Below are 11,494 nucleotides of genomic sequence, written 5' to 3'. Positions count from 1 at the left end.
GCCTATATGTGAAGCAAACCTTGAAAGTTGAATAATAAACACCATTCACTACAGACTTGCTTTCTAGTCTGTTTTACATCGTCCATATTTAGATCAGTGTTTCTGCCATGTTTCAAATCGGCATGCTCCTTCCAATGTCACAACTCGGCACCTCATGTACCATTTAGTAAATACAAGTTCCCACTTGTAACTATATAACTTGGCTTGGTCATTTTTGTGCTCGGAACTCGCAATTATGATATTTACAAAAAAGAGCACTTGAAGAGCACATTAATGGCTGTTAGTGTAAACACTGGTTGCGTAGAAGAAGCGGTCAGTGAGACGGCAATGATGTTTGGCTGACCGTTCTCTAAATGTCTGTGAATGAACATGGCTGCTGCTGTTGACAGCTGTTATGTGGCTCAGTGGTTGACACCAATGCACATAGAGATTCAGAATTAAGCTGGGCAGGAGGCTCCAAATGCTCTGTGTTCAGTACTGGCACATCCAATACAGGGTACAGTGTGCATGTGGTCACATATCTTAAATAGCACACAAACCTGAACAGTCAGTGTCATGCCAAAAAATCCCATCTGCTTGGCCAGAATTGTAATTCTTTTGTCTGGTTCCTAAAATGTATCTCTGAATAGTTTTTTTTTTTTCCATGCTTGCCTAGCATATTTAGAATAGGATGCCAGTGAGTGTTTATTAGGAAAGGTAAAGATTGATTGAAGTGCTAATTGCACACAGCATGACTCGCGTGGCACTTTGTTGCTTGCCTTTCCCCTGGCTCAGACTGAAATGCTGCACAGGATATCCAGGGAACAGAGTCTTTTAAACCCATGCTTGGTTGTTTTGATTGACTGTGGTAAAAAAGCTAACAAAAATTGATCAGTTCTATCTGTGGCACCTGCAGCAAGAACACAATACTCAACTAGAGCTAAAAAAAGAAAAGAAAAAAAAGCATAATTTGTCACTTATTTTTGTAAGCCTAAACAAATATTATGTAGCCATCATTCTGTTCTTTCAGTGATCACACAGGGGGCACGTAATTATCCACCCACTCGCATGTAGGCCATTATACTTGATTTGGACACTGAACAGAGACTGTTTTGATAGCATGGCGTCAAATACAGAAAATGATGAGCGAGAAGCACTAGGACCAAACAGTCCTTCAGAAATGCCGCCAATTACAGTGCCAAAGCGAAAAGCTTTTTGGAGAGCAACCGGGCTATTACTAAACGACATCTGGTAAAGATGTCTGATACAGGGTTTGAAGTAAGGCATTGTACAGGAGCGCCATATTTAGTCTGGTGACGACTGGTGTGCGCGTATGCCTGCTCATAATTACACCTTGAGTTCTGAGTGCTCTGGGAAGTGAAATGTAGGGTTTATTAAATGGCATGTTCAATGCTCTGCTTTTTCAGTCCTTTCTCTAGGTTGCTCTTAGAAGCAGTCTTTAATACATTCACAGAACTCTTTAGTCATTCGCAACACAGCACAAGGACAGTCCATTTTAACCATCTAAATTCAGTCTATAAATAACATACACAGCAATTTCTTTCACTCAGTGGTACTTTACTCACCTGATCCGACAACGTGTCTCCTAGTAAGTCAGAACTGCTTATTAAAATTCTTAGCCTACTGAAATGTTCAGAACCTTGGTGTCACATCCGCACACTTTTGAAAATTACATCAGTTCATCTGTCTAGACTGAATAACAGTACACCTCCGAACCTCACGTAATATGAAAGAGGCTTGCATTTTACATGCCTTCATAATCTCCCGTCTTGTTTACTTGAAATGCCATTTTCATCAGTTTAGTCAACAAAAACATAGCTAGACAAATTGGCAACCTGTATCGTCTTGTATTAGGTGCAAAACACTCATTTTAACCTTCTCAGCTCTTCATAGCCCTTCCCCTCTTCATCTGTCTACTCTGTCTACACATCTACTCAGTCTACACACAGTTTCAGTTACTGGATTAATTACCTGCTTCAACTGAGCCTGTAATAATAATAATAATAAAAATTGTTGTTGTTGTTATTTTATTATTATTATTATTTTTTACTATGGACATACCCAATATAAGCCCCAGCTAAAGCTTCTACTAATATGTAAATTTTCTAAAGTCATTTTGTCCTCCTTACAGAAAGAACTCACCTTGGTGAGGTACCATGGGAAAATACCATCATAGTTTTCTGGAACACCAATTTTAAGATGAGCAGTCTCAGAAAGCAAAATGTTCTGAGACAGCACCTAAAATAGAAAGCAATTAATTGCAGAAGGTAAATCATGTTGAGTGATAAACATTTACAGTATATAGTATAGACAAAAAGGCCAACTAAGAGAACTTACACTCAGTGCAATAAACCAAGCACTCAGAGATTCCATCAAGACAACAGGGGCCTTCATGTTTAAGACAAAAACAAAAAAACAAAACAATAAGATCATTTAAGCATTCATGCTTTGCTTCAAAGTTCAGTCTATTTTTCTTTTGATGTATTTTTTCTTGTCCCAGCATACATTAGTTTTTAAAGTTCCTCTAAGAGACAGAAACTGACAAATGCATTTTCTTTTAAAGGTGCACTTCGTAAGTTTGTGTTGATATTTTTTTTTCTCAAAGCCAGCGTCAGCTGCCATACTGTACTGTAGGTTTGTGTTGTGATGTAGCCTAAATGTATTAGTGGTGGACTGATATATCGTCAAGGCCGATATATCGGCCAATATTTGGCATTTTTCAAATATCGGCATCGGCCGATAAGTTTTCCTGTTTGGCTGATGCGTTCGAGGCGTGACTTTTATTTTGACGGTGCTGAGAGCGGCAGCGCCTGAGCACACAGCTACATTCTCCCTCTTGTTCGCTGTTGTCGTTAACAGTTCTGTCTAATACGGATATAAGTAATAATCAGATAGAACAGTTAAACAAAGGCTGTCAAAAAACCCATATCGGTCGACCACTAAAATTTATATCTTTCTATTTCTCCAACATTCTGATAATTTATTTATGTGTGAAACTTTGTAAAATAAAAAAAACACTGAGTGCACCTCAGAGAGAAAGTAATAATCTGAGAGAGAAGAAAAAAAATCAATCGTGCCATCAGACAACTTTTCCCTCCAGTTAATGTTAAACTCGAGTACACCTCATCAAGGGCTGACTGGGACAAAAATTTAGCCCTGGCACTGTAGCCACACCAGCCCATATTACCACACCCACACAGCCGTATTCACCACACATTTGTGTACAAATGGTAAAATAAAGCAGTACTGTATGTATCAGATATTTTAACATTTAATGGCAAACAATGCTTTCTACTTTTTAAAGAACACACGTTTATAGCAAATTTACAAATACCTAAGGATTAATTACATAGCCTACTGTAACCTATGTATGCATATTTAATGTTTTATTTTAATATATGACTACGTATTCAAAGTAAAGTTCACTACAAATGTCTACAGTATGGCTATTGCTATAGGTTTTTGACATGTTAGACTATATTGCAAATAGCCCACAGCAGTCTGTTTACCTAAGGTGACCACATTTTAGTTTTCCAAAAAGAGGACAGTGGGGACTGTTTTATCATAGGTGCAAAATGCAAAATGTTTCAATACAAGCATTTCAGTCAAATGTAATTTATGCAATATTTAAAACCTTTAACCCACGGGGACAATCAACCTGCCGCAACAGTTTAAAAGTAGCCCATTTCTGTGGAAAAAAATGCGGATTTGGCAATCCTGCATCCAACACGAGCTGCAGCCTGCAGGAGTCAGATTTGATTGATCATGGGTTGAGAGTAAGGATGACTGACAAGACCATGCTGGAGGATTTGCTGCTCAACAGATCCTGAGTTAATTGACAAATATCTGATCTTGTAACATGTGCTTCCTTTACACAGAGTGCGCGTGATCGCGAAATCGAAAGTAAACAGTGAGCTCTCATTCAAAAGCGATTTAAAAACCCTGCATATTGATAGCGGCTCCCTGATGCCTCAAAATTATATGCAATATTAGAATGTTTGCAGGAGCAGGCGGTAATGGTCAGAAATTCAGTGGGAGCGGGATTAAGAAAACAGTCCCGTGCCTTTAATACAAAAACGCACACAATGAATGGCAACTGTAGAAAGCAAAAGGTGAATCCCGGACATTTTGGGTGATTCAGAAATCCCAGCCCAAGGCATTTTTTAGGCCCAAAAAGAGGACATCCTCGGGAAAAAGAGAAAATCCCATCTGCTGATATTTTAGCCATGCAATTCAGTAACAGGATAGCTAACACTTTTAACCAATTATCACAAAGCAATGATATTTTAAAATATAGGAGGTTCTATGCTAAGCTTACAGCTGTTTAATACAGTGTCAACCACACTGGCGCTAACTGGCAGAAGCTGCATGAATTGCGTAAAAAAAATGACTTAAGATTGCTATATTTTATGTTTTCTTCTTACCTCTGTGTACTGTCCTCCGCTGCAGCAGCCGAATTTAAACCGTTTATTTTACGCATTTGGCAGCGTCGGACTTAAGAGCCTTTTTTTTGTTTTTTTTTGCTTTCTCAAAGTTTTTCTGCACCGCCTCTTATTAATATTATTATTATAACCATATAGAGAAATCGTGCAAGTGATAAAAACCTGTCCTATGCGCTGTTGGCCTGTAAAAACAATATATATCTGACCGGCCCACATTAAAAAAAAATGGTCTGGCCCCTGTGGCATTTGCCAGAATTGCCAGATGGCCAATCCGCCCATGCACCTCATTAATGTAACATCACACACACACGCAAAACATGATCATAAAACAAGATATCCGTCAGGTATGAGAATAATTCTGTGCATACCCAGCGGTTACATGACTGAAAACAAACAAACAAACTATAGGCTAGGCCTACTCTACAATCACATCTGTAAACAAAGAAAAACAAATGAATAGGCTACGCCTTGCTCAACTAAATAGTCTCTGTAGTCGAACTTTTAAAGAAACCCATAAAGACTGCAATGCAATCTGAACTGCAATCAGTGATGCGGTTGTTTTAAGATGGATAACTAACAACTTAAATCATTTAAAGCGACAACACATCTCTGCAAATTAACGTCACAGTGGACTGTAACAAAATCTTACGCGCTTCTTTGTTTATTGATCATATGCTGTTTAATAAAAGCAACTCTTACCTCCAGTCCACACTTCCCGTGAGCGAAATTGAGAATGGCTTTAAGTGTTAGAAGAGCATTGCATCTGCTTTGTAACGGATTAATGATTAGCTTTCTTAATTTGGCTGAGAAAACGTAACTACCTTGTTTCCTCCAATTACACAACTTACTAGCAAGTCCCTCGCTTGCATATGTATGGGGGAATAAATTACATGGTATAATAGCCTCAAGTCTGAATGTGTATTTTGTGTTTGTAGATAGAACACCATGAAAATTGACATTGTATTTTTTTTTATTATTTTATTATAAAACCAGTTGTAAACATGTAACAAAATTAACAAACTCAATAATATTAAATGGCATTAAGTGCAAATCAAACATTCTTTAAAAAAAGCTCACAACACATAATTTATTGCTTCTATGTCATTCATTTGCACATGGAGCATAGATGGCAGAATAACCATATCAGACCTCTTATATCAGACCCCCCCCCCTTCTAATTCGGTGTCTTGGCTGAATTACGAACCTGCGCACTCAGTTTCAAGTAACATTTGATTCCATATGTTATTTCAACAAGAAAAATGACTTGTGCTCATCCCTTAAACATCTGATTCAGCTCTAGTCCACATAAGGAAAATAACCTATTTCTTTTGCCTTTGTGCAAACATACCCACAGCTCTCCAAAGGGAACGTGATTTGTGGATTTACCTCATATTTACATGCACAGAATTTGACAACTATACATATTAAGGCAGCAAAACAGAGAAAAAAGTAACATAACAATAAAAAGCCTCATGCCGGTCAACATAATCAATTTGATTTTGTCAGTTTTGTTTCATATATAATCTCTTCTCAGTTTACAAAACAAGTTCATATTTGTCTGTACAGCTAAATAGTCCTCATATTAGCATGAAAAACACACAGCTTCTGGTCTTGGGTATCAGAGGGCATATTAGTCCAGTTTTTCATAGCACTGACAGGTCGTGACAGGATTTGGACTTCTGTCTGAAGGCCATCTTCTTGTTCTTCCGGGCCACCATGCGGCCAAGGAAACGTTTGGCCTTTTTGCTGATGCTCTCGCGGCGCTTGCAGTTGGCCATGCGGCGGGCGTTTTCTTCCTTGCTGTCCTTGCGCAAGCGAATTTGTCGGACGATGCCCTCGAAGAGGTCGCGCACATTGTGATGTAGGGAGGCTGAGGTCTCAATGAACTTGCAGTCAAACACAACGGCACAGGCACTGCCCTCTAGAGAGACGAGGAAAAAGAGACAGGTGAGCATTAACTCCATTACAAGAGGGATGGAGGCTACGTGTCATCTTTACTATGCCTCTTGGCTGTTCCTCAAAGCTCAGGAGACCGAGAAGTACTTTATCCAAAACATCTACAACCTGACTCCAACCAGAGACTGCAAAGTCTGTTTCTATCTCCCAGATTTTAAAAATAGAGAAGTCGTCGGGTGAAATCTTACCATCTACAGAAACTTCTCGGGACCGCACCAAGTCACTCTTGTTTCCCACCAGTATGATGGGGATGTTTTCCGACTGCCGAGCTCTGCGCAGCTGGATTCGTAGCTCTGAAGCTTTCTCAAAGCTGGACTTGTCTGTCACTGAGTACACGATGATGTAGGCGTCTCCCATACGCATGCACTGATCATTCAGCCACTGGCTGTTTTCCTGTAGAGAGAGAGAGAGAGATAGAGAAAAGGAATGGTTATGCATTGCAAAGTTAATGCTGATCATGATTAGTGACAATGACATTACAATTTGCAATGTATTTTATCTTTTTAAATTGAGTTAAAATGTTTTATTTTAAACATTTTGCCATATATATATGTGTGTGTGTGTGTGTGTGTGTGTTTTAATCAAGATAAATTTATTTTAAACACTTTTTATTTTTATTTATTTTAATATTTAATTATTTTAATTTGCTTAAATTATTTAAAATGAATATTACTCTTAATGCCCATTGCTTACCTGTTCCCATATGTCATAGAGAAGGATTGACGTCTCCTCATCATCAACCACAAGGGATCTGTCATATGTGTTTCCTGAAATGAAGGTGCAAAATACATAATTACAAATCTGTAATGTTACACAAGCTTGTAAATAATAATAAAAAAGCACCACATCACTTGGACTTTCCAGAAATGATTAGCTTGAAGGGAAAATCTTAACTTCGAGCACTTCTGAATAAACCAAGACATTTACCTGTTTCCTCGCAGTCGTTGCTGTCTTCAACTCCTCCAAATATTCTGGCCAAACTCGTCTTCCCGACGCCGTGCTCGCCCAGGAGGACCACCTTGTAGACCTGTCCGTCTGAGTCGCTGCCGGACGAGATGACGGAGTCGGAGGAGTCGGACACGCAGCTGTTCCTGTGCTCCTCCGCCGGACTGAAGCGCAGGAGGCAGGGCTGAGCCTCGGGCATCGAGCGCAGCTCTCGGTCGTCCACAGGCATGCTCCTCCTGTGCAAGTTCTGCAAATGCAGGGGAAACGGCATGCTACCTCTCCTCTTGTCCATGTTCCTCAACTTGTCTCCTTTGTTCAAAGTCATGACTCCAAACCTGTCTGTGTGAAACTGTATTATAACAACTGTACTGTATAATGACACTTTAGTATAAACGTACCTATAATATTAAATACCTAGAGGAGTTGAGAAGATATGAAAACATGTCAAAACGATACTTACATGTGATCGCGGCTACAACGTCTCCCGTTTAATGTCAAAATTCCAGTTATTCCTTTTAACGCCGTTATTCTTCCGCTGAGGGTTTCGCTTATGATCGGTGATGAGACAGATCCCTTATTTATGCGAGTGACTGACGTCAGCCCGAGGGAGGGTCTCCTCGCCTCGGAGAATCACTCGTCTTTCTTTCTTATAGTAGTAACATCATTTTGAGGGAGGAGCGGGATCCAGTGCGTGTGATTCACAATTCTGCGAGGGTCTTCCCTCCCCTGCGCGGACGAAGGGCTGAATCATGTTCCGCTTTTACTACAGCCATGAGATGCGTTCTTCATTGCATGTAGGTAAAGCAAAGGCGTATAGTCCGAACATGACAAATGGTTCATGGGGGAACAAAAATAAATAAATAAAAATCAGGGTATAAATAACTTTTATTTATGATTATTATTTGTCATCTTGCTAGTTTTAACTGGTTTTAGCTGGTCTCTCAAGCTGAGCTCAGCTACCTTGTGAAATTCGCAATTTTAAAGGCAAAAAATGTGAAAATGCTGTGAATTGGTGTACTGTAAGACAAGACACTTAACCATATATGGTAAAATATATTTCAATGGAAATTATATATATTTACTGTCAATGTATTTAGAAGTAAAAAAAATATGAATTGTGTATTATATTCAGTAAGACCATATATGTATTGTCTTTTGCGTTCCCAAAATTCCTTGACCAAACATTTGTTTAGATTTTAATAAATATTATTTTGTACGCTGGGGTGTTTGATTATATGTCATGCCATTATTTTAGAGTTATGTGTCTTACGCTAATGATTTTTCCTTTGTTTGTGTGGTTAATTGTGCTCTATAGCGTGATTATTGGTTTATCATTGCTGCTGGAAAGGTCAATTTTGAAAACATCATGTGGCTTTTAATTGTACTGTACAGTAACCAGATTAAAAGGCTCAGACAAGTTGGTTAACATTAACATTATATGATTTCATAACACACAGTTATGAACTGAAATCACAAAGTCACCATGTAATTCTTGAAACATCATCACTTTGAATTTTTTTGCAATTCTATGAATGATGCAGAATTATCCGGGACCAGTAATTTATGTTTTTTTTTCCAGCATTCAAAAGGTATCACTTGAAAAGATATTCTGATTAGAATCAGACTTAGTATCCAGTGTCAGATTATCATTTATTATATTTGTTGCAAGCTAACAACATCATCCTATAATTCTCAAGGGCAAAATCCCCTTTCATCATATTGGTGGAGTACATTTATAGGTAGTTCAATGTTGCCATCTAGTGGCATATGATTGTATTGTCAGGTACAGGAATTTACCAGCAGGCGTATTAACTAACCTGTGCCTAGGCAATGCACTTTATTATTCCAGTTATAATAGAAGATATATTTCCACATTGTGACTGTCATTTAACAGTTGACTGTATAATACAGGAATTGCATATTACAAGTTCTTTATGTTTTATCAGATCTGCTTTTATGAGGGTTTATTTATTTATGTATTTAATTTGCACTTATATGTACAGACTGATTCTTGGAAACAACTTGAAATTATTTTGGAAAGTAGGCACCACACATAAGTCTTTTATCCATGCTAAGCTGATTTTAGACTTATGTCGACGAGGTTTATGTATTGCGATGACTTGCCAAAGTGATGTGATTTTTATGGCAGATCAGCATTTATCTGAAATAAAAAGCTTTTATACATTATACCATTCAAAAGCTTGGAGTCAGGGGAGGGGGAGAAAGTATAGAAATTAATACTTTTATTTAGCAAGGAGATTTCTATTTCAGATAAATGCTGTTCTTCTGAATTTTCTATTCATCAAATAAACCTGAAAAAATTATACTCAGCTGTTTTCAACATAATAATAATAATAATAATAATAAATGTTTTTTTTGAGCAGCAATTCAGAGTATTAGAATGATTTCTGAAGGATCATGTGACTGGAGTAATGATGCTAAAAATTTAAAATCCCCCCCGGCCCACCTGGAATATCACTTGGCCCACCCTTCATCTCATGTCTGGAGCCGGGCCTGGCGCAGATGCACAAGCAAAAATGTAAAATAAATAATCATAAATTAATGACAAAAATTCATATTTGAAGTTTGGTATTTATTTTAATGACTGGACCACAAAAAGACTTGCAACGTTAGCTAGTCTGGTAATTTATATAAAAACAAAAAAAAAACTATTGAATAAGAGTTCTATTACGTGAAATAGTATCTATCATGCATTTTTAATGCATGCTAGTGAAAGCACTTTTGTGACTTGAAAGCCAAGCAAGTGTAATCTAAACAGACTCTGCAAACTATTGTGCTTATTATAGTATCTGTGTATCATCATTAGACAGGCTATTACCCTTCAGACTTTATAAGACAAACAAGTTTTAAACATAACTTTATAACACAGGTCATGTATTAAAGACTATCATTTTCATAAAGAAATCATAAGAAAATGTGATTCTTGTCATTCCCTAGTTTGATTTGAACGTGAAGGTTAACAATAGCTAATTCTAGAGAAGTTACCCTGCCTGTATTATGAAGTGTCTAGTGTAAAAGTAATGATGTTTTATGATGTATCCATATACCAGTAAAGCCATTTACCATAATCTGTAGAAATTAATTATACCACAGTATACAAATTAAGCCTATGTATTTTTTAGCTTTTCAAAACTGTTACCTATTAATTACACTTATTCACAAATAGCTGAAACTTCAAAGCGCTTCCCTGCTCTACAATTGGCTGTAGAAAAATACTGTTTGCTTATGGTTAAGTGATTGAACTTAAAAAAAAAAATTTAACTAACAAAACTGATTTCACATATTTCAATATTTTTTTATTGGCAAAAACAAGATGTAAAAAACACAGCAGTGCAAGTTATTTCTGTTGTACACTTTCTCAATTTTGACCAACATGAATTTTCTTTGAAAAGTCAACAACCTTCTAAAAGTAAAGTCATTTTGTACATATTCACAAATATATGGCATAATTACAGAATAACGTTTCTTTCTGTATCCACGTACTGTCAAACAGGAAAAATACTGTTTCCACATAAATGTAGGGATGCACCGAATGTTCGGCAACCGAAATTATTCGGCCGGAAATAGTAAAAAAAAATCTCTTTCGGTGTTCGGCCGAATAAGCGAAAAGGCCGAATAATATGTACCAAACAATGACTAACGCGATCAAATAGAGGCACGCACTAATGCAGTAAACATGTCGGCAGTGTGAAAGTATTTAAAACTATCAGAGAAAGACGCAGAAATCATTACAGGCATGAAGCACCGACAGCGAGAGACTGTTTAGTGCTGCATCCCGTCTCCGATGAGAAGAAGAGCTGGCTAATGCTGGTGGTTAGGTATGATGATTGAAATCGCCTCAAAAGATTAGTAAATAAACTGCAGAATGTTATATTTTCTAATCCACGCACGAATTGCATGTATTCTGACAGCGCTGCACGAGCTCGCGGTGCCAGGGTTTAAAGTGCGAGGAAAATCTGTGCTGAAACTATGTTACTCGTCAGTTGCTCAGTAACATTTTTGTGAATTTTTTTTTGTGAAAAGGCATGTGACAATGTGATACGTGCGACAAACATCATCCCAAATTCGTAATGAGAATCATTTATAAAGCTGCATGCTGTTGTTAACAAAAAGAAGCACTGAGATCTTCC

The 11,494-nt window shown here is 37.6% G+C and overlaps 1 protein-coding gene across 2 annotated transcripts; it reads right to left on the bottom strand.

Moving 5' to 3' along the window:
- Positions 1-5,610: 5,610 nt before the first annotated feature.
- LOC107725029 (GTP-binding protein RAD-like) lies at positions 5,611-8,182 on the bottom strand. 2 transcript variants are annotated; one of them, XM_016534160.1, is made up of 5 exons: positions 7,804-8,182; positions 7,326-7,682; positions 7,092-7,165; positions 6,587-6,791; positions 5,611-6,363 (listed from the first exon to the last, which is right to left on the bottom strand). In XM_016534160.1, exons 2-5 carry the CDS (start codon positions 7,666-7,668, stop codon positions 6,086-6,088), a joined length of 900 nt encoding a protein of 299 aa, XP_016389646.1. In that variant the 5' UTR covers positions 7,669-7,682; positions 7,804-8,182; the 3' UTR covers positions 5,611-6,085. The 2 variants fall into 2 exon arrangements, with proteins under 2 accessions (XP_016389646.1, XP_016389645.1); XM_016534159.1 differs by having other exon boundaries at positions 7,326-7,678.
- Positions 8,183-11,494: the final 3,312 nt, after the last annotated feature.

This window comes from Sinocyclocheilus rhinocerous, unplaced genomic scaffold (genome assembly GCF_001515625.1).
Source record: "Sinocyclocheilus rhinocerous isolate Xijiao unplaced genomic scaffold, SAMN03320098_v1.1 scaffold1266, whole genome shotgun sequence".
In the NCBI taxonomy this organism is placed as follows: Eukaryota; Metazoa; Chordata; class Actinopteri; order Cypriniformes; family Cyprinidae; genus Sinocyclocheilus; species Sinocyclocheilus rhinocerous.
Note: the sequence above shows the minus strand (reverse complement) of the source record. Positions and strands in the feature narration are given on the sequence as shown.

Bases quoted from the DNA above. Each gene is read 5' to 3' on its own strand.
- LOC107725029 (XM_016534159.1), bottom strand. The intron at 7,166-7,325 runs GTAAATGTCTTG...CCTTCATTTCAG, and splicing joins CAACGACTGCGAGGAAACAG to GAAACACATATGACAGATCC. The intron at 6,792-7,091 runs GTAAGCAATGGG...CTCTCTCTACAG, and splicing joins TCTATGACATATGGGAACAG to GAAAACAGCCAGTGGCTGAA.